Source organism: Botrytis deweyae (assembly GCF_014898535.1).
Source record: "Botrytis deweyae strain B1 chromosome Unknown BDEW_004, whole genome shotgun sequence".
Lineage (NCBI taxonomy): Eukaryota > Fungi > Ascomycota > Leotiomycetes > Helotiales > Sclerotiniaceae > Botrytis > Botrytis deweyae.
The window spans coordinates 1,746,244-1,769,099 of record NW_024066211.1 but is presented as its reverse complement, the minus strand read 5'-3'; the positions used below and the strand labels follow the sequence as shown (position 1 = coordinate 1,769,099).

The 22,856-nt window shown below is 42.4% G+C and overlaps 8 protein-coding genes across 8 annotated transcripts; 5 read left to right on the top strand and 3 right to left on the bottom strand.

Annotated features, from left to right (window-relative positions):
• Positions 1 to 148: 148 nt before the first annotated feature.
• EAE98_002526 (uncharacterized protein) lies at positions 149 to 2,429 on the top strand (the record flags this gene model as incomplete). The annotated part of the gene is made up of 3 exons (XM_038950146.1): positions 149 to 369; positions 536 to 724; positions 869 to 2,429. The coding sequence occupies 3 exons, from the start codon at positions 149 to 151 to the stop codon at positions 2,427 to 2,429; spliced, it is 1,971 nt and encodes a 656-aa protein (XP_038813885.1).
• Positions 2,430 to 3,371: 942 nt separating this feature from the next.
• EAE98_002525 (uncharacterized protein) lies at positions 3,372 to 4,161 on the top strand (the record flags this gene model as incomplete). The annotated part of the gene is made up of 3 exons (XM_038950145.1): positions 3,372 to 3,402; positions 3,565 to 3,592; positions 3,675 to 4,161. 3 exons carry the CDS (start codon positions 3,372 to 3,374, stop codon positions 4,159 to 4,161), a joined length of 546 nt encoding a protein of 181 aa, XP_038813884.1.
• A 1,675-nt stretch (positions 4,162 to 5,836) lies between these two features.
• On the bottom strand, positions 5,837 to 7,039 carry EAE98_002524 (uncharacterized protein; the record flags this gene model as incomplete). The annotated part of the gene is made up of 1 exon (XM_038950144.1): positions 5,837 to 7,039. One exon carries the CDS (start codon positions 7,037 to 7,039, stop codon positions 5,837 to 5,839), a length of 1,203 nt encoding a protein of 400 aa, XP_038813883.1.
• A 675-nt stretch (positions 7,040 to 7,714) lies between these two features.
• On the bottom strand, positions 7,715 to 8,497 carry EAE98_002523 (uncharacterized protein; the record flags this gene model as incomplete). The annotated part of the gene is made up of 1 exon (XM_038950143.1): positions 7,715 to 8,497. One exon carries the CDS (start codon positions 8,495 to 8,497, stop codon positions 7,715 to 7,717), a length of 783 nt encoding a protein of 260 aa, XP_038813882.1.
• Positions 8,498 to 9,906: 1,409 nt separating this feature from the next.
• Positions 9,907 to 10,878, top strand: EAE98_002522 (uncharacterized protein; the record flags this gene model as incomplete). Its single annotated transcript, XM_038950142.1, has 1 exon — positions 9,907 to 10,878. One exon carries the CDS (start codon positions 9,907 to 9,909, stop codon positions 10,876 to 10,878), a length of 972 nt encoding a protein of 323 aa, XP_038813881.1.
• Positions 10,879 to 11,603: 725 nt separating this feature from the next.
• Positions 11,604 to 14,937, top strand: EAE98_002521 (uncharacterized protein). Its single transcript, XM_038950141.1, has 4 exons — positions 11,604 to 11,851; positions 11,965 to 14,188; positions 14,241 to 14,387; positions 14,443 to 14,937. Exons 1-4 carry the CDS (start codon positions 11,715 to 11,717, stop codon positions 14,605 to 14,607), a joined length of 2,673 nt encoding a protein of 890 aa, XP_038813880.1. The 5' UTR covers positions 11,604 to 11,714; the 3' UTR covers positions 14,608 to 14,937.
• A 714-nt stretch (positions 14,938 to 15,651) lies between these two features.
• Positions 15,652 to 18,388, top strand: EAE98_002520 (uncharacterized protein; the record flags this gene model as incomplete). The annotated part of the gene is made up of 2 exons (XM_038950140.1): positions 15,652 to 18,081; positions 18,200 to 18,388. 2 exons carry the CDS (start codon positions 15,652 to 15,654, stop codon positions 18,386 to 18,388), a joined length of 2,619 nt encoding a protein of 872 aa, XP_038813879.1.
• A 1,844-nt stretch (positions 18,389 to 20,232) lies between these two features.
• EAE98_002519 (uncharacterized protein) lies at positions 20,233 to 21,570 on the bottom strand (the record flags this gene model as incomplete). The annotated part of the gene is made up of 1 exon (XM_038950139.1): positions 20,233 to 21,570. The coding sequence occupies one exon, from the start codon at positions 21,568 to 21,570 to the stop codon at positions 20,233 to 20,235; it is 1,338 nt and encodes a 445-aa protein (XP_038813878.1).
• Positions 21,571 to 22,856: the final 1,286 nt, after the last annotated feature.

The window sequence follows — 22,856 nt, the reverse complement described above, 5'->3', positions numbered from 1 at the left end:
AAATTTAATAAAAAGTACAATACGTCTGGATCTGTCCATTCAAAGATTTCCCTCCGGATCGTTTTGCGACAAAGATCTTCCCGAGAGCACCTTCATACCCCACGATCCCTAGCGAAGATCATACAGGACTGGTACACAAGAATACATCATGTGGAAACGTCTCAATGCCCCAAGGAGTAGTGGTACTACAGCTCGTCAATCATCTATAAGTGAACCTGTACTTGTCGAGACAACCATTTTTGAGAAATCTTACGGCGCGGCTGGCGGAATCAATGTTGATATAAATATGTCATCTTCGGATAGAAAAGCTCCTCATCCGTCAAGACCGACGAGAGATAATACTCCAAAAGGATTACCACTTCTACCATTGTAGGTCACAAGGTTTATCTAGTTACTCTGAGAGTGGGGGCGTTGAAGTTCGAGGGGAATTACTAAGAGGGACAATGGATGTTGGGCTGATGTTTCAGCTTAATGATATCGCTGTCAAATCTACATTCTCATGCAATCACCAAATATTTGCTAATGTTTACATCAGTGAAGCAGCTCCTCCCATGCATTCGCGCCAAAATTCCGATAATTTCAGACCGGTTTCTTCTGTCTATTCACAGCCTTCTCCAGGCCCTATGAATGATCAATTTCCATATAATACATATGCGAAACCCATGACTCCAAATTCGGCAGAGGTATCTCCCCCAAGCTCTCCGGAGTTTGATGGCACGCGACGGTAGGTCAAGTCTTCTGTTAGTTTTGAAATGGTTCTTTTGGGGTTGGTCCGGTTTGAGAAGCTGGACAACGACCTGTGAATGCTTCATGCTTCATAATTCATCGGCGCAATTATATGGATAGAAACTAATGAAAGATCAAACAGAAACCCAAATCGATATCAAGATCATGAGGTCTCTCCAATCGATGAAGTACCCGATATTTCGCAACTTGGATTTGGGAAGTCGAAAGAGAGGACGGATTCCAGGTTGAAGCCACCATCGAGCAATATTCCTGTTATGCGAAGAGAAAAGAGGCGAAACCAAGTCGCAGCAGTAGCAGCCAACTTATTGAACCGCAAAGATGTCGATGGACCAAAAGGTAGAAGAACGGCAGATGGAAAATGGGACCCATATTCTAGTGAACAGACTACAAGCGAAAAGGGAAGGTCGCAATTCGTCAAGCCAGGAGAATATTCACCACCTTACTTGGGAAATGTTAGACAAATGGGGAATACATCAATCATTAGCGCCGGTCCGCAGAAACCCCAAAACCAACCATCTTTTGGAGAGCGTGTTCGCAAATTGAAGAATAATGCGCCGGTAGAGAAACCAGAATGGAAGGGGGCAACAGGACGTTCAAAGATTGTACCCACACCTTCAGATGATTACACTATACCTCCACTTAATATTCCAATTCCAATTCCAACGAGGAGCGAAAAGCGCATTACATCAGGCACAAGTACCCCTGTATCTTCCATCCGAAGTGCAAATAGTGAAACGGCGGCGGCACCAAGCTTCATGGATCTACCCGACCCAGTATCTATCAATGCAGGACCATTGTTCAGCGGCCAAAACAATCCACAAACCTATAACGAACCCTTAATTCAAAACCTCGAACCCATTCATGCGACTCACCTTACAAATTTCGCCAACGATATTACTACAGAATCCCCTACCGCATATTATCCTTCTCATTCTAAGACAGATTCCACAGGAACCATTGAACGAAATTTTCGAGAAGCTCTTAAGAATTCTTTTCCTTCCATCGATCCAAACGAACCTTACGTCCAACCACCTTCTCGCTTTAGTGTCAGTACAAAGGCTACTTCAGAAGCCACCCAATCTACCAGAGCACCCTCACTTGACATACAAAACGAGATGCATCCTCCACTCCCAATTCAATCCTATACCATGACAACTCAAGGACCTACTTCAATACTATCTCGAAAACGTCCCAAGGTCATGGCTGACGATAGCGCATCTATTTATTCTACGAAGAGCATTACTCGCAAAGCTATTAACTCCAATAGTCCAATAACAATCTCCATGACTTCTTCTCTTCCTCGCGAACACAATCACCCACCGCGCTCTTCATCCACTGTCACAAAATCTCTCCCCAGCACCCCTGCCGAAAGCGCATCCTCTGATCCTATATCTACTCTGGAAGCGCGTCTCGAAGCTCTTACACATCGCCGACAGAATATTGAAAAGTCAATTAAACAGATGACGGAACTCATGCCAGCGGATCGCATGATTGTTACGGAAGAAGTGAGGAGGAAGAGGGAGACGGAGAAGAAGCAAATTGAGAAATTGAGAGAGGAGGAAGCGGAGATTAGGAAGGAGGAACATGAGTGTGGATTGAAACTACACAGGGCGTGGAAGAGGAAAGATAAGCAAGCGGGCTATGAGGAAACAGGATTATGGGTTAGGAGAGTTACTGGTTAGGCTGTGGAGTTTGACCTAGCAGAGATGGAAAAGAGAACAATTGGTTTTTATGGCGCAGAAAATACCAAATGGCAAAGCGAGGCAACTAGGAGTTCGGTAGGCGCATATGTAGGGTATTTTTCGAGAGGATGGATGGATCGGTTTGGAGTTAGGGAAAATTCCACCCGTTGCATTGGATTTACATGTCCAAAAGATTACGTGGACTTTTTTTTAATGGCGCATCATATCATGTTTCATTTTATTTCATAAATCGGATTTGGAGATGTAGATCTATTCAGCTTCTCGTTGATCTCTAAATCTTGCTCTTGAGGAGAATTTCTCTCGGAATCTCGCATTTGTATCATAAAATACCAAGTGATTTATTTGGTTTATTAAACTATGAAATCGACATTGCATATCCATTAATTTCCTATACTTTGTTTGCAATTGAAGAGGCTGTGTATTCTCGCTGTACATGGATTTGTATCAAGAATATATCATTGCGTTCTTGGCACAGATCACTTTATTATTACTCACGCAAGTCACAGAGTAGCGATCGCTCACTCGTCATTCAAATTACCGGCCCGGCGAGCTTCCGCGGAGCTGGAGCATGTACTTGCTCCGGGTATTTTCACGTGATCCACGGACGATCACCTATCGTATTCCCCGCGAATTCCGAGCTGATGTGAGCTCGAAGCTTCGACTTTCCAATTCCTAATTTGAAATTTGAAATCATTATTTGGGTGTTCAACGTTAATGAACATTGTGTTTTGTTGGTTTCAATTTCAACTTTGAGATTTTGTTTGAGATTTTGAGGAAGAGCTTGTTGAGTGTGGAATTTACGGTTTGCTTTTACGGTTATTTATTGTATTGCGGTGAACGACTTGAGATATACAGCAAGCACGAGAGAATATTACGACTACTGGTTCTTGAAGAGAGAGATAGGATATCAGAAGAGTAATCATGGATTATGTTGAGAAGAGAATGGCTGCTGGTATGTTCTTTATGGATTTTATTTCGTGTGCTGTGTTGTTAGAGAGGAGATGAATTGGGAGTCTCTTTCATGTTTGAGATTCGGTTGAATTGATGAAATCGTTTCATTCATGTCAAGGCATATGAGTATGGAATCAAAACGCTAATAATCATATCAATACAGAAGCCCAAAGACCTGCCGGTGCAGAAGTGTAAGTTACTCCCCGTCTCAAAATTCCACCCCATCAAATCAGCACACCAAACAAATCCCAAACCCTCACTAATACTCCCCAGCGCCAGCCTAGCCACTCCAATCAACCTCCTCCTCCTTAGTCTCCTCGCCCTCCTCACCTACACAACCTTCCGTCCAAAAAAGGCCGACCCCATCCCCAGCGCTCCCTCCCCCATCGTCTTCCGTACCTTCACACCCCCGGAGCTCGTCCCCTTCTCCGGCCTCAACAACACACCCGTGTATCTCTCTGTACGCGGTCGCGTCTTCGATGTTAGCAATGGAAGGAACTTTTACGGACCAGGTGGACCGTATGAGAATTTTGCCGGGAGAGATGCCAGTCGGGGGTTGGCGAAGGGCAGTTTTGATGCGGAGATGTTGACGGAGGATTTGCAGGGGGAGTTGGATACGCTGGAGGATTTGGATGCGGAGGAGTTGGATGCGTTGAGGGGGTGGGAGGAGAGGTTTGAGGAGAAGTATTTGGTGGTTGGACGGTTGGTTAGTTGTAAGGAGAAGGAGAGGGAGGACAGGGAGAAGGCGGAGAAGGCGTAGAGAGGTTTGGGATAGTGAGTGTAGGGTGGGGGATGGGGGTGGATATATGGGGTTGGGGTTTGCGGTGGAAATGTGAGATGTGGATGTTTCTGCAGAATGGAATCTTGAAGAAAAATATCACAAGTCAACTGGTCAACTCTGACTGCATGGTGGTTATGAGTATCATTCATTCACACATACATAAATACGGGTGGTATATCTACACATCGAAGCGAGAATAACACACAGATTCCTATACTATGATTGCTGCATTCCTTCATTTATCTATCTATCCATTCATCAATGATAGTGTAATATCCATACCTAGAGTACTTCAACCCATCAACTACATCTATCTATCTATCTGTCTGTCTGTCTTTCTGTCTATCTATCTATCTATCCATCTATTCATTTCACCCCCCCCCTCCCTACCCCAAGCATCTCTATCCTTCTTCACTCTTACACAACGCCCAATATCTTGATAACAACTATGCAAGTGAGGAGTTGTGAAGTATTAAGTACTATCTATCTGGATATCTATTATCTTTATAGTTTTTGTAATTCTTTTTTTCTAAAAAAAAAAAAAAAAATTAAATAAATACTCGGCTCTCTTGTGATTTAATTTTTGATATTGGGTTTTGAATATTGGGGTTGGAGATTTGGGGGTTGGGAGATTGGGATTGGGAGATTGGGATGGGGAGATTGGGATGGGGAGATTGGGATGGGGAATTTTGAAGGGGGGGGTTGTGAAGGGGGGGGATTGTGAAGGGGGGGGGGTTGTGAAGGAGGGGGATTGTGAAGGGGGGGGATTGTGAAGGGGGGGGGAGGAAAAGGGGGGAAGAAAAGGAAGGGAGGATGGTTGAGGGTTGGATTGAGTAGTGGCATAGATGAACAGATGCATGAATTTGTGGATGGGAACTAGCAATAGATTTGAAGATTGGAGAATAGTTTTATGTTCCTATTGAGAGGTAAACTGTAGAAAATGGGGGGTTTGAGTACTAGGTTGTGAGAGAGTAAGTGGAGAAAGTGAGGTGCGGTGAGGTGAGTTGAGGGGAGGGGAGGGGAGGGGGATAAATGTGTATTTTTATTGGATATTGCATATTGGATGCTTACTCATTCATTCGACTGGCGAAGAAGAATTTATGAGGAATGGGAGAGGTGGAAAAGAGATGAGAAGAGGAGGGAAGAGAAGAGTGTAGCAGGGGGAGAAGAGGGGTAGCAAGGGGAAGGTATTTGTGAGTTATGAGATAGAAGGGGATTAAGAGGATATTATGTGATTACTAAGTCATTGAGTATGAAACTTTAGTTTTTGGAGTTGGAGTTGGAGTTGGAATTGAAGTTGGAATTGAAGATGTTGTGATGTTTTTTTGAGTTTCACTTTTAATACTCTAACGGGTTTCTAGATCGTATAGGTGTATTCTGTAAATGGTGTTTGTATGTGCATGAAATGTTAATTTTTACTACGTTTTGTGTGTGATGTAAAAGATATGGTTTGGAATTTTAGATGATGTTTTTATTTTCTATTCTTGGGGTGGGGGATTAGGAGGGGGGGATGGATTTGGAAATGGATGAGAAATGTGAGAAGGACAGTATAGCTAGTATGTGACATTATATTATATATATATTAATTAATCTTATTAAATCAATCTTACACCAAGACCCCCCATTTCACGATTCTCCCCCTCGCTTAACAGCTTCAATTCCCACTCCCACTCCCACTCCCACCTCCACCCCCATTCCAAACCAACACACCCTGAACCACCTCACCCTCCCTAACCATCTCCTCCATCAACGATCGACTCTCCAACATCCACTTGGCCCAGGAACTTTTCACCCCCTCTCTAAACCCCCACCACGTCACTTTCGCACTCCCCAACCCTTCATGCGCAAGTAATTCCTTCATATACTCCCAATCACGCAAAGTCCACATCTCCCTCGATGTCACTGTCGATCTGCGTGCTTCCCCCACAGCATCCCCATCTATCGATATCGCCTCTCCCATCTCGCCAACTGCAGAACTATCCAGCAATTCTTCCCTCCACGGATTTCCCCAAACCGTCAAATCCACATTCTTCAATCCCAATAATTCACGCGTGATGAATGCACAAAAATTTCCCCATACCACATCAATACTAGCACTAACACTAGCAGTCAACAACTCCGGAACCTCCCTCGCAATCTTCAAATTTCGAACCCATCCCCGCGCCCCCTGACTTCTATCCGACCAAAAAGGCTGTACCGCTTCGATGTGCATACCGAAATCCCAGATGCTATTTCCATTTCCATAAAGCACTTCTTCGGCTTCTTCTTTGGTTTGTGTGCAGACGCTTAGGATGCGCGTGTGGATGCTGGGATTGGGATGGTCGGTGTGGGAATTAGCCGAGAGGACTTTGTAAGTGGTGAGCTTTTCGGGGGTCTCTGGAGATAGGGGGTAGAATGATTGGGCTGCGCAGAGAGGAAGACATTTGGGTGGGAAGTAGTATCCATTATGTGGAATTTGTGTTGTGATTTTATGATGTCGAGGTGGGAGGAGGAGAAGATAGATTTTCAAACGGATTTCGATAGGTAAAGATAGAAAGGGGAATGATGGGTTGGCCATTGAATTGATCTTGTTGATTGGCGAGGAAAAATCATGTGATGAATACTCAGATAGAGCTAGCGTATCCACAGGGCTGAACGACATGGATTCTCTCGAGTCTGTATCCCTGTTTGATTGTTTCGAAGAATTACAATTGAAAGGATATGAAGTAGGATAAAGAATATCGACATCGATATTTCGACAATTACTTTTACATTGCTTTATGTCTTTATTCTTTTGAGCGTAGAAAATATTCATGGATAAGGTGGATAACTCCGGATACCTTGATGGGTTCTCGAGAAGATAGGACTTGGATGTCATTTTCGGGTAATGCAGGGGCGGAATACCGGTGAAGTCAACAAGGGGTATGATGTCCGGATTGGCGGGTTTTGGAATTTTGAGTGTTTTGAGTTTGTCGGTGTATCTAAAATGGAATATATTGAAGTGTTGCTTTCGAAGATTTGTGATACGTTCAGTGTTTCACTACTACTGATAACAGTCTCGAGCCTATGTGAATTTCGCATTGATATATTAGGAAACTTTAAACTAATATTGCACAATAATATTGATAGATATGCGCCTAATTATTTGGTGAATAGGGGTGTCGATTTGACGTCCTAAAATGTGATCTCTTATGTGTGTTGAGATAAAAAAAAAGATGACATGAATAAGTGAAGAGTAGTAAAGTGAGAAATGTTCTATATTAATGAAAATCTAACTGTTTATATAGAGGCACAGCCGAGCCTGGACACCACGTAAGGAATATACATTTCTCTGATGCATAACACAAAGAGACGAATAAGAAACCAATAACTTGTTTGTACCTCGAGAAACGGAAGTATAACCAGTTCATCCGGAGTGATATCTGACAGCATGCGGCTGAGGATGACACTGCATGACTGTACCAAAATGTCCAGAGATCAACGTCAAAATCTGACCTCTTTCGTACAACAATGCTTACACCGTAAACTAATACCAAGGACATGCATATACTAATTATACACCAATTAGTTCTCGTCGCAAGTACTCGGCAAATCCATTCATGATTGAAGCAGAGAATGCGACAAAAAGAGCCATAGATGAAGAGTGATTTGACGAGGGCATAGATTGCATCTCAGAGGTGATCTCCAATTTCTGGATACCTTTGATTTCCAACAATTGAGAAACCCATACCAAGTGTTCGTTTGAATGAGTTGTCAAAGTCTTAAACTCCGATGATGTGTATTGCCTCGTTTCCCGTTCGCCTCTTGGTTGTCCTCCCTCGACGATTAATTTCAATCCCTTTAATTGCATGTGATCTCTTAAAAATTTACAAAGATTGTTCCAATCGCATCGATTTGATTCGAGAGAAAAGATGAAACCTTGCTTGAAAAGAGATATCTCTTGTACTAAAGGCCGTGTACCAGGATTTAGGTCGGAAAAGAAGGGAACAATGGCCTCAATGTCCTTGTGAAAACTGAATGCTCGATTGCAATACAACATTGGTAAAGTTTCCTCATATATCTTGCGATTGACTCTCATGATAGAGGTGTGTATATCGACGGCAGTGCATAGTTCATATGTCGTCTGGAGTCGTTGTCGCAGAGGAGAGAAATCGACACTGTAGGAAGACCGTAGGGAACGACAAGGTCCGTCATGACGTTGGCCATAAGCATATGGTTTTTGGTTGCGGATTTCGAAAATTTTGTTGTTGTAATCGTTGAAGAGGTATTCGTATATCATAACCCTGATTTCTGATGGCATACTCATGAGCGCCGAATGGGGTTTGACGTCTGCCATGGCTAATTTCAATAAGTATCCGTGAAGCTAGAGAGAATGTCGACTTTTTTGTTGAAATCGAGGAGTGTTGTTTGCATATCCTGAACCAAAAACCATTTTCCCAATTAAAGATTAGAGTGGTTGCTGGACGAACTAGGAATATCCATCAAGGTTCTTCTTCTTTCCGTCCAACGGCAGAACCTGGAAACACTGATTAATGTGATCAATATGGCTGCGTTGAAGGTTAGTGGATTCAAAAGAAAAAGTCCTTTGAAACGAAATGCTGAATCGTGTGTGCAGTGGTTCTTTATTAGTATAGCAACTCAAAGGTAGACCCGAGTCGACTCAAATCATATCGCCGAAAAAGAAACTAGAATATGGAAGACAAGTCTATCACCTAGCATGATGCCATGATACCATGATGGCGATTCATGCTGCTAACAACTTGGGCAGTTCTTCGGCCAAATCATCAACGGATTGATGAATTGGTTTGGAGTGTTATGACCCTGGTGTAGTTTCCTCGAGTCCTCCTTGTAGGGACAGCAGTTGCGATAACATACTGCTAACGCTTTGAACACTCCTGCACGATTAATCAGTGTGTATGGAGGCCCTTGTAAAGGGTTTTCGTGCGTTCAAATTTCGGTGCAAAAAGTATCAATTACGATCAAAATGCCGAGAAAATTTTGGGATGGAAAAATCGCATGCGTTTATCGGAAAATTGTCGGGTCCTTTTTCATGAGTCGGTCTGAGTCGGTGTCGGTTACTTGATTGATTAGCCAACCATCATTTCAGGGGATGACCACCCAACAACTCATGATCGATAGATGATTAAAAGTCTTTTCAAAGCTGTTCTGCATTGCAGTTGCGATCAATGGATACTACAAAGCCAAGGTTATCTTCTCACTTTGCTAAAGATATTGCCACTTCTCTTCGACACTAATGATTTATCCAAATTTGATAATATTTCGTTTACTGTTTCGATTACTAATCTACCCCTCAATCAACGGAAAACTCCACCTCGATTTTTAACATCAACCTCGAAGTCCAAGGTCACTGTTCGCAATTGCACAGTATCCATACCTATAATTACTATACTAGAATCTCATCTTATCTACCTGACTATCCCCAGAATCTTTCCAACGGCTCTTCTATTAAAAGAAAAAATATGCTCACATGCTTGCTATTTAGTTTTAGCGATGTTACTTCCCAGCCACTTGAATTATCAATTATCACGGGAACAAATCAGAGAGAAGAAATCCCAGCCCTCTTCACGCGAAATTAAAAAAGATTGCTTCCCAGCCTCCATAAACAAATTGCATGAGGTATGTATAATATGATGCATCTCATTATTCCATGTAAGTCCCTCTAATCTCAGATATCAAACAATTGTTCTCGAGTCCATTCCTATATATTTACAAATTAATGCAACCATGCGTCTAAACACTTCGACTTCCAATCTTTTTGCGCTATCTACACTCTTTTTGCTATCATCAGGGCTACCAGTCGTTCAAAAAGACGTTATTTCGGTGGAACATGTAAAGAGGGCTACGTACTCCGTTGTTAATGTTGAGGGAGGTTCTTCAACTTCCGCAAGTAGTGGAAATGGGAAAGCAACTACTGTCATAGAAACAGTCACCAAAACCGAGGAGCCGGCAACAAAAACAGTAATCGAGACCGATTTAACTACAACTACAAATCACGTTGTCTCAACTCAGACTGTGAAAGGCTCTGGTGCAACTGAGACTACTTCAGTTACTGTTACACCATCTCCGACCACAGTCGTTAGCGTTAGTTATTCAGTTGTGGATATCTCTGCAGTGACTACTTCCAAAACTTCATCAAAAACTTCATCAAAAGAAGTCTCTACCTCTACAAGTTTCACTGCTTCGGTATTCTCATCGGGTTCATCAAGAACAGCAATTACTAGTTCGGCAACTATCATATCTAGTGCGTCAGAATCATCAAAGTCATCCGAGCTATTGACACAATCCACATCATCTTCCCAATCTGTATCCTCAATAACAGCCACGGCGTCAACTTCCACCACACAATTGACCGTATCGCCTTTGTCATCTAGCGTTTCTGAATCATCCACTGCAGTCGGATCTTCCTCATCGCTGTCCTCAATTGTCCCCAGCGTCACCAGCTTGATCACATCCGAAGCATCTAGTCCTATTCCAACTCTCGAATCACAGTCAAGCAAATTCACTGACGAAACTTCATTCATATCGATCCCCACAACTACTACGTCTTCCTCGTGGACTCCTTCATATACAGGAATACTATCGAGTTGGTCTGCTATTACAGCTTCCCCTTCAGCTACTACTACTTCCTATGATAGTGGGAATTCATTCACCAGCTATTCTTCTTGGAATTCCACGACTGCAATACCTATAAATTGAGCAAATTTTGTCTCGTTACATTGAATGCTCAACCACTCCTTAGTTTGGGAGGGATGCTGCTACATCGCCGAGGATATTTCTCTCAAGAGGAGAATTTCATATTGAAACCACGTTGCCTCCCTGGCATTCAGCGAGTGATGGAATGAGATGAGATCGCTGAGCTGAGAACCAAGTTTATGATTCAAACTATCAGTGCGGAAAATGTGCTTGGTTCTGTATTCATGTATACATCTTGGGTTGATAATATTTATATGGAGTTAAGGAATTATATGGCGCCAAGAGCTGGCAAGCCTTTTATATTATTGATGACACAAGGGACACGAGGAGACATGGTGGCATTGTATAAAATGTCGAAATTCTTAGATAATTGATAATGAAGATAATTAAGATCACTTATTCACATGTTAAAAGGTACTTTCTGTTGCTCTCTGAATGTAATAGAATTCTTTGAATGGGGATGATAAGTACAATATAGTGGTATATTTGACCAATAATAACGATCCATACTCCTAACCTTTTTATCATAAGCCAGAATTTACTACATCATCTTATCAAATCTGGAATTCCGCACAAAACTGGTGACGCTTTTCGGAAATCGGATAAACGCTTCATCCGTTAAAACATGATTGGACAAAAGCAATCCTTGTCAATCAATTGTACATTGGGAGGCTTATTAGCGTTCCTTCCCCCGGAAACTGGTCGTCACCAGTTAATCTTCGAATCCCATACGAATATCTGATATCTACATTAATCGCCCAACCATTCACGAATTATTATTTGCTTGAGCTACGAATAATCTCTGCTGCGCAAGCAACTGTACTTGAAAGTCTGCCATAATGGCTTCTCCACCTCAAGTCGTGGAGGATCAGGCACGACTCCTTGAAGATGCCTTGAATGTTGTTCGTCAACAAACACAACTTATGCGACGATGTTTAGAAAGTCCAGGGAAGCTTATGGATGCTTTGAAGTGCAGGTACGTCAATGAATTTGGGTTATTTGAAGCTGATCTATGTGGTTGCAATGATTATAATAAATGCGCCAGATGAAAATGGTCTTGTGCTGATTTGTCCCTTTCAAAACTTGTAGTTCAACACTTGTCTCCGAGCTTCGAACGAGCAGTTTAGGACCGAAGCAGTATTACGAGTTATACATGGCAGTATTTGATGCTTTGCGACACCTATCCTCTCACCTCAAAGATTCCCATCCCACGCATCATCTCGCCGACCTTTACGAGCTTGTTCAATATGCTGGAAACATTGTTCCTCGACTTTACTTGATGGTAACAGTTGGTACAGTCTATATGGGTGTTCCAGAAGCGCCAGTTAAGGAAATCATGAAAGATATGATGGAAATGAGTCGTGGAGTACAACATCCCACTAGAGGGTTATTCCTCAGATATTACCTATCCGGACAAGCTCGCGAACATCTACCCCAAGGGGACGGTGATGGACCAGAAGGAAATCTGACGGATTCGATAAGTTTTGTTCTTACAAATTTTGTGGAAATGAACAAGCTATGGGTACGACTACAACATCAAGGTCATTCCCGAGAAAGAGAGATGAGGACACAAGAGAGGAAAGAACTTCAATTATTGGTCGGAAGTAATCTGGTTCGACTAAGTCAATTGGTAGATCTGGAGGTCTACAAGAATACGATTCTCCAGCCACTGCTTGAACAAGTAGTGCAATGTCGGGATGTTCTAGCCCAAGAATATTTGCTAGAAGTAATCACACAGGTCTTCCCTGATGAATATCACCTTCACACCTTGGATCAATTCTTAGCGGCTGTATCGAGATTGAATCCTCATGTAAATATGAAAGTTATTGTCATAGCTATGATGGATAGACTTTCTGCATATGCTGCACGAGAATCAGAATCGACTTCTGGAGCAGACCGCGAGAAGTTAGAGCAGGAGGCTGTTACTAAGTTGCTCGAAACAACTCGGTTGAATAAGGAGAGCAAGGCTGCTGAGTCGAAGCCAGACTCAACTCCGGCACCGGAGTCCTCAGAGTCAAACGGTGATCGCCCGTCCGCCGAGACAAATGGAGCCGACACAGACTCGAAACCCAATGAACAAACTGATGATAGTCTCAGCTTAGCTCCAACTGAAGTTGATACTCAGTCTGTTGCTGAGACAACTGTTAATGATGGTGCCAATGACAGACCAAATGCCGTCCCTGAAAACATCAAGCTGTATGAGATCTTCTTTGACCAAGTAATGCATCTTGTTGCTTCTCAGCGCTTGTCCGTACAAGACACCTTGGCATTGTTGGTGTCCTTAGTCAATTTAGCACTAAAAGTTCATCCCGATCGTCTAGATTATGTCGACCAAGTCCTGAATTATGCCTCAGAAAGGGTTAAAGCATATGCCAACACTCCTGAGTTACATTCTCCAGAGGCACAGAAAAATATTCTAAACTTGCTTCTAACACCAATCAACTCCTACGCTTCCATTTTTACAGCCTTATCCCTTCCGACTTATATCCCACTACTACAACTCCAAATATATCCAACACGTCGAGCTGTTGCTGGCGAAGTCGCTCGCACCTTACAAGGCAATTCAACCAAGATCTCTACTATAGCCTCGCTAGAGGGAGTTCTCGAAGTTCTCAAGGTTCTAATCAAGGAAGGATCTCAACCTCCAGCCAGTTACGCTGGCGTACAGCGCAAATCCGTTGAGACTGATGAAACGATAGAAGAGCAGGGATGGTTGGCTAGAATCGTCCATTTAATCCACAGCGATGACAACGATACACAGTTTAAGCTTCTACAAACTACCAAGGCCGCTTATTCGGAAGGAAATGAGCGTGTGAAGTTTACAACTCCAGCTCTCATAACGTCAGCCATGAAGCTTGCAAGACGTTTCAAGGCCAGAGAACACTATGATGATAATTGGGAGTCACAAATATCGGCTCTCTTCAAATTTATGCATTCAGCTCTTTCAACCATGTATACCCGAGTGTCTGGGTCTGCTGAGCTTTGTCTGAGGCTCTTTGTGGCATGTGGACAAATTGCTGATCAGACCAATTTTGAAGAGGTCAGCTACGAGTTCTTTGCCCAAGCATTCACTATCTACGAAGAAAGCATTAGCGACTCTAGGGCTCAATTTCAAGCAGTTTGTGTTATTGCGTCTGCTCTGCATGAAACACGAAATTTCAGCAAGGAGAACTATGACACTCTCATTACCAAATGCGCTCTACATGGTAGTAAGCTATTGAAGAAGCCTGATCAATGTCGTGCTGTATTTTTAGCAAGTCACCTTTGGTGGGCTGTGCCTATCGCAGCAAAGGGGGAGACAGATGAAAAGAATGTAAGTTTCAATTATTACCATCACATTTAGGACAACAGCTAACACACCATAGCTCTATCGAGATGGGAAGCGTGTTCTTGAGTGCCTTCAGCGTGCACTCCGCGTTGCGGATGCATGTATGGATACTGCTGTCTCGGTGGAACTTTTTGTCGAAATTCTCAACCGTTACGTCTACTACTTCGAGCAAGAGAATGAAGCCGTAAGTACTTAGCTCATGCATAGTCACATAAACACCAAGTTAACACATTCGATAGGTTACAACCAAATATTTAAATGGGCTTATTGAATTGATCCATTCAAACCTTCAGGGCAATCAAGATTCTGCCACAATTAACGAACCAAGAAAGCATTTCCAACGTACTTTGGATAATATTACTTCTCGAAACTATGAAGGCGTAGTAACAGCAGCTGCACCTTAAAGCACAAGCAAATACCATCTTCTTTCTTTTATTAATATCTTTCTCAGAGCATGAAATGGATCATACTCGATGTAAATTTACGTGAGATGGCTTGGGGTTATTTGCTTTGATGGAGACAAGAGGGAAAGAGAGAGACCCTGGGTATGATCTGTTTTGGAAGCCAGCACTTATGTTTACGAAGACCAAAATAATGCAGCGAATGTACTTAGATTTTACTTGGCTCGTTTTTAAGCAAAAAAGTGATGGGTTTGATTTAATTGGCAAACATCAACATAGCTATAGGCTACGTATGTAAGAAGAGATGATAATCAAAGAACCTCTGAATATGTGCAACATTTATGTTCAAAAAACCACTGAAACTTGACATGGATTCTTATGAGAGATTTGCTTTGAGTTGTGATGTACTTATAGTTGGCTGAGCAGAATTTAGTAACAAAATTTGTTCATTATTTAAGGCATAGAGACCGTCTTTCCAACATCTAGATGATGAATCTTGAATTGTGATGCTTCATTAGTCCTTTCACATAGATGTATTGCTAGATTCTTATCATAAAACGTTTCATAATCTTACATATTCCTTTCTCCGTATTCTTGCAGATCTAAATCACTGGTGGATTTATCGACAGGGGAAGGTTACCGAAGACGCGAATCCCTTGATGATGAGAGTCCGTGATTGTCTGTGTCGCAGATAACCCATTGACTTTCGAATACCTAGGTATGCTTCAACTTTTAAGCCACCAAAGAAATTCACAATACTTTGAAACTTCGACATCGTACAATAAGTATTGAAATAACAGCTGGCCTGAAATTTTAAAGAATCACTGGAGGGGTTTACAATTCTTTGGGAGAATTTTGTGAATTAAGGAGTTCGAAAGGACATTAATATTTAGAGATCCATCAAAACGTCCATTGTCCTTCTTTCCGCCCTTCGTATTCGCAACCTTATCAATTGACAACATTGTCAATCGCTAGCACACAAACTCAACCACCAAGAGAAGTGGTATCTTCCTCTTCCATATCTAACAAATTGGCACAACTTTCACAATGCCGGACGAAAAGCACATCTACGAATCTCTCCCCATACCCACCTACTCCGAAGCCATCGGCGAATCCTCTCAGAGCTCAACACCCATAATCTCCCGTTCCGATTCCTCGAATGAAACTGCATATCCCGCCGAAAGGGAAGGTCTGTTAGGCCCTGATATCGGCGCCAGAATTCCAGTCCCTACTCGCAGAGCTGGTTATCGCCCCCCTCCCACTGAAGATGGCATTTCGAATCGAGGCAGTACGGAGCAAGATACGTTTCTAAATCAACATGGAGAACGCGAAAGTGACGATGATGATGAAGTGCGTAGAGAGATGGAAGAGATGGAAATACAGGATCCGCAAACCGAACAATCGACGTGGGGGAAACGGATGTCGAGTCTTTCTGCATCGTTATCGTCGCGAATACCTTGGATACGGAGGATTGGCTGGCCAAAAATCGATGCGAATTTTTGTATAGTGATTGGGAGGATTTTCGCAATACTACTCGTTATGGCAGTGGTTTATTTGCTGTTTATGAGTGATCTGTTTTCGAATGCGGCTAATAGGATTGGAGGACAGATGTTCCCTGCGGAGAGCGTAAGGATATTTGTGCAGGAAAGTGTTTCGGAAGAGAGAATTGTTAGGTGGATGAATAGAATTACGGAGACAGATCATTTGGCGGGTACAGAGGGAGATTATATTTTGGCAGAGATCGTACAAGAACTTATGGTGAAGAATGGATTGGAGGAAGTAAAGATGGATGAATATGGTGTTTATCTGAATTATCCAAAGGAGGGAGGGAGGAAAATCGAATTACTTGGCGAAGATGGGAATCCGATTTGGCAGGCAAAGATCGATGAGCCGCAACTTTATACAAATCCACCGAGACAACAAACCCCGGTTTTCCATGGACATTCGAAAGCAGGAGATGTTACAGGTCCATTGATATACTGTAATTATGGTTCACAAGCCGATTACAAAAGCTTTTACGACAGTGGAATTGATACGAGAGGGGCAATTGCTTTGGTCAGATATTATGGTACACAAGGAGACAGAGCTTTGAAGGTCAAGGCTGCGGAACCTTGGGGTTTCAAAGCTGTGATAATGTACAGTGATCCTGCAGATGATGGATTTACTTTAGGTGATACCGCCCCCAATGGTCGATATATGCCCAAAGATGGAGTTCAACGAGGCGCAGTCAGCTTGATGAGCTGGGTAGTTGGAGATGTTCTTACACCAGGATGGGCAAGCGTAAAAGGAGCGAAACGGGTACCGAAAGAGAACAATCCAGGATTGACTAGTATTCCTAGTATTCCAATCTCATGGGGAGATGCGCAAAGGCTTTTGCAATCCATTCAGGGATTTGGAGAAGAATGTCCTCCAGAATGGCAGGGTGCAGTTCCTGATGTCAAATATTGGTCCGGAAATCTCTCAACCCCCAAGGTTCATCTTGTTAATGAACAGGATGAAGTTGAGCAACAACCGATTTGGAATGTTTTGGGAAAGATAACCGGTGTTGAACAAAAGGAGAAATCCATCATTGTTGGTAATCATCGTGATGCTTGGGTTTTTGGTGCAACAGATCCTGGCTCGGGTACAGCGGTCTTCCTCGAAGTTATGCATATCTTTGGTGATCTTGTTTCACGAGGTTGGCGTCCACAACGTACTATTGAATTTGCATCTTGGGATGGTGAGGAATACAATCTCATCGGATCTACGGAACATGTTGAAAAAAACATGGAGAAATTACGTAAAGATGCATTTGTTTACTTAAACGTTGATGTAGCAGTTGGTGGAGACACATTCCGAGCCGCTGGAAGTCCAATTTTCAAGAAAGCACTTCTTAGAGTTCTAGATCGCACAACTGATCCTGTTAAAAACGCAACGCTAAGACAACTTTGGGATGAAAGGAAAGCCCAATTAGATGGTCTAGGTGCCGGAAGCGATTATGTCGCGTTCCAAGACATGGCAGGAACTTCTTCTTTGGATTTTGGATTCGAGGGACCGGTTTATCCTTATCATTCTGCGTATGATAACTTTGAATGGATGGCCAGTCAAGGAGATCCTGGTTTTCAGTACCATAAACTTTTAGCTCAAGTATGGGCCCTTCTTATTCTTGAGTTTTGCGATAGAGCAGTTCTGCCGTTTGATATTAGAGCATATTCTGCGTCGGTTACTAAATGGGTAATGGAATTGGAAAATTGGGCAGAATCAAAAGGACCAAATCAAGCTGGTAATGTGCCTTGGTCAACAGAACCATTGAGGGAAGCAGCATTACAATTTGCCCAAGATTCGAGACGGTTTGAAAAGTTTGAATTGGAATGGGATGGATTGGTATTGGGAAGTGGAGGATTTGAAAGCCCAGGATTGGCCAGTCATAGGAAGAGTCATAATACTCGAATGGCGAATTTCGAAACACATCTTTTGGATTTGGAGGAGGGTGGTGGGGTATGTTTTCTTTTTCTTTGCTGCGGTTTCCTGTCTCTTCCCTCACTCACCTCGTGTCCTCAATGATCCTCGTACCTCTTATCTCTCATTGATAACATCTACTAACATCTTAAAATAGATACCCAACAGAACCCAATTTAAACATGTAATCTTTGGCCCACAACTATGGTCTGGATATGATGAGGCATTTTTCCCTGCTATCCGCGATGCAGTCGAAGTGGGAGATTGGGGATTAGCAAAGAAATTGGTGGAGAAGACAGCGAACATTATTAAAAAGGCTAGTAGGAAAATGGCGGATGGAAAATAGGAGCCTGTATAGGCGAAGGAGGAAAGGGGTTGAGTGGGAGATACAAATATTATATCAATTTCTCAATCGAGAATCAGGATAATGATGATTCGAGATTCAGAATTTCAGGATTCGGAATGGAAAATTTTGTGTATGCGTCTGTTTTATACAGCGAGCGTTTGGCGTTTTTTTTGTCTTTGCTTTTTTTGAGGGTATCGATTTGTTTGCCATCGTTGGATGGGATGGGATGGGGTTGAATCTGATTGGATTTCCGGGGGCAGAAACGGAACAATAAGCAGAGAAGCAGAGGTATGAAAGAGAGAGGGTGGTTGTGTATACATTGCATAAGAAAGACAGGATAGCGTGCGTGATTTGTATACCTACCCACCTAGCTAGTTATCTGCCGATTGGACTGGGTTGGGTTGGGGCGGGTACTGAATGTTGGGATGTGAACCCGCTTGAATACAGTTGGAGTTGAGAATAGGAGTTTGGGGTAGAGAATATTATTGGAGAATAAATATATCAATGGAAAAGATTTGTTCGAAATATCTGTTCAGATTGTTGGGGGTTGAAATGAAGTGGAAATGGGAGTGAGAATGAAGTGGAAATGGGAGTGGGAGTGGAATGTGAATGTGAATGTGAATGTAAATGGTTCAACTACTCATTATCTATAATATATATACCTTATCGTATTCTCTCTCCTGTTGTGCGGGGAGTTCAGTGTTCTTAGAAGTATGGATGGCTTTTCTTTTCTTTTCTAATGGTATTATAAATGGTAGTAATAATGATTTTGAATTTTATTATATTTCATCATGTTTCACTACATTTCACTACATTTCACAAACTTGAACATCGACTTTACATCAAGAACTGGATTTACACATGAATGAATAAATGAGATACAACATGATACGATACGATACGATATGACATGATATGATTTGAATTGTTAATTTTCATTTGATGTAATTTTCTGGACTGTTTTCATTTGATGTAATTTGATTTGCTTTGAATTCCTTCGGTTCTCCTATCCTCCTATTCGCCTATTCTGCCTTAATCCTCTCGTACCTTCCCCCCTCCTTTCTTATATTCTTCATTCTTTTCTCTTCCTCCTGATTCTTCAATTCAACTCAACTCAAACAAATTCATCATTCCCCTTTCCTGTCTTTCGCCCGCTTTCCCTCCCCCTCACCCTCCCCTTCCCATCCCAATTTCCCAAGTCTCCTCAAGAGCACATCTCACAAATCATAACCACATCACAATGCATATACACATCCTTTCCCTCCCCCCCCCCCCCCCCACAACCCCTCCAAATCTCATAAAAAAAAACATCAAAACCATTCACCCATAAACACCCGAACCCCTTTTCAACGCCCATTCCCACTCCAACCCCAGACCAATCAAGTCCGCTTGCCGCCCGCCAAAATGCTAAACGCCATCCTATCTCCAAGAAGAAGAAGAAAAGAGAGAAAAATACCCATTCCCATACACAAACAAAATTTAAACACACAAAGAAGTAAAACAAACAAGTAAACAAATCTTTAATCCCCAAACACCTATACACCATTCTTTTCGCTACCAAGCCCAAGACATATGTATTCCCTGGCCGAAGTTTTATAACGCCTGCTCCATTGTTCACTACCCAAATCAATACCAATCAAGACCAATGATTTCGATATGCTAAACCCAACAGTTTTGAAACCAGACAAAAACAGACAAAAATTGGATTGGCAAAATGGAACTATCATTCCCCAAGTAGAGAAACAAAAGAAAAGAAAACGAGAACATAAGAAATAAACGCTGTGGTCAGGCGAGAATCATAATCATGTATGGGTTTCCCCATCGTACCCCCAAGAAAGTGACATTTATGCCTGTAAATCACCATGCGTAGGACATCCCTCCACATGTTTCGGTTTTGATGATTTTCCCTCATTCATTGTCATAGCCACCTCTCTCTTCGTATCCGGAAGCGGTTCACTAGCAGCTGCAGCTCTATATTCCCTGGCATTCATCCACGAATTTCCATTTCCATTTTCATTTCCATTGCCAGTAGTCGATCCCGGCAATTCTCTCAATGGCAAATCTGTACTTTGACTCTTATGTAACTGTGAAACTACATTTGACGAGCTAACAATGGTCGCTAGAAGAGGCCTCCCATTCGCATTCGTTTCCCGCATCTCTGTTGCCACTTCCAAGTCTCGTATGGGAATATGCTCTGCTTTTCCACGGGGCTTACTATTTCCAGCTTTGGGAACCGTGATTGGAGATGGTTTTCTGGATCGTCTCGTTGTGTATCCATCTGAAGAGCTGCAGGAATCTGTCGATGAACTTCTGTTTCGATCGTGTTGTTGACCTCTGTTTGTGAAAGAACGGATTTCTAATTTGGAAGGAGTTTCTCCACGTTGAACTTTGGCATCGATAAGTTTTTCCGTGACGATTCGTCCTAATGGTTGACCTTCTGTACCTCTTCGACTACTCCCATGACTGCCTGCTCGATTTCTACTAGTACTGACTACTCTCTCCTTCCCCTCCATTACTTTTGCCGAAGGAGGTGGTTGTATCATCCATCTCGTTTCTTCTCTACTCCTTGGCGCCGTACTAACAATTGGTGGATGTAAATCGTTCACTGGCGGGTTCCTCGCAATATAATACGACTCTGGATTCCCATCCGATCCATGTTTACTACTAGGTCTCCCATCCATATTGAACATTCTCCCCGCGGATTCCGAAGCTCTTGTAATTGCATCCATAATTCTATGACCCGGTCCATAAGTTTCCCTACCCCAAAGTTGCTCATCTTCCCGTTGATATCGTTTCCTATTCCACCCCTCTCCCGATATTCGAGACCCTTCTTCAACAACCGTAGGACTACTCCCTGTGTCCGTACTCATCCCCGCACTACTCGCATAACTACTCCCTTGTCCTGCTGTATTCAATCCTCTCTGACTTCCATTCTTATCCTTCTTATTCCCTTTTTTATTCGGTGGACCGGGCCCCATCATGATTTCTTCTGTCCAATATGGATTCGTCGAGAATGGGGAAGGATGCCTATACAGGCCCGGTTGTTCGGTTTCCAATGCATGTTTTTCGACTCGTTCTCGTTTGGCTTGTTCTTTGGCTTTCCTTCTATGGCTAATTTTGGCGCACGTAGCGCAGGATAATATATAGAATGCAACGGATTGTAGAGCAACATCTATAGACATGATTCCTCAATTCTTTGATATGGTGAGAGGAGAAGAAACGTCTATAGGATTATAAAATGAGGAGATGATCGTAGGAAAAGTTTAACGCATGAAGGTGACGTTGCGCAGTTCACTCATTCTGTGGTTGCGGCTTGTTTCGAATGGGAGGATCCTCAAGCAGGGAAATGCTGGTTTGAAATATGCGGGATGGGATGGATCCTTTTCGATAATCCCTTGAGAAGTATTGCTTCAAGTGAGTCTTGGGTATTGTATATGCAAGTAAATATTGAGTTTGAGTTAAGATTCCCGAGAAATGGAGTCGTCTCGTGTGAGAGGTATAGAAGTATGAAAGGTATGGATGATTATGATTGGTGGCTTTCGTGGCTGGTAGGTTGATGAAGTAGCCAATCTTAATCCACAGTCATCAATTGAATTTTCCAGCACCAATTGAATGGAAACCTTTGTAACAAATATAGAATTGTAGGAAGTTATAGTTTGAAGGATCGACAATGACAATGGTGTAACGAGTGATTAGACTGGCTAATGATAAGTCCTTGGGTAGTTTGGATTCGTTTGTTGTACTCTGTAACTTCTATTTTGATATTGCTTCGAGTCCGAGCGGAAGGGATGAGATGGGATGGGATGGGAGGATGGTGATGGTGATGTTGGTGGTGATGGTGATGGTCTCTATTCCAGATAGTCTCCACGATTGGGATTGAATGTGACAAGACTTTGATGGTATGTGTCTTTTCGATCTTGGTTTAATTGATTTGAAGTGAGAACAAGTAAGAAAACAGAAGAGGGAGAATGATGAATGGGATTGGAAGTGATGTCAGAGATGCAATTGACAAGACCAAGTTCGTATTCTGTATCGTATGCACTTATTAATAATTGAGGCTTGGATGAAAGGTCGGTATGGTCGGTATGGATGGTATGGATGATATGGATGTATGATATGCAAAAGGATTCCAATATGTTTTTAGTCACACATACTACCTTGAGTAGATAATACGAAAGAATGAATGAATGATTGAATGATTGAAAACCTACTCGTACTAGGTAGTAGGTAATTGAATAAATGAATAAATGAATCCCTTTATCGATAACCAGGGGTTGGGTTGCTTAAACGGCCAAGCGATTGCGATCTAGTTTAGTAGGGAGAAACGAGATACAATCTCACAATCTAGTCGATGGTAATGTTTCTCAGCATATTTGATTCCTCTGATGATCAATGGTGAAATCCATGGATGCATTCATTTCAATTGCGATAATCCAATCCATCCAGTCTTTGTGAGAATGAAGGATGG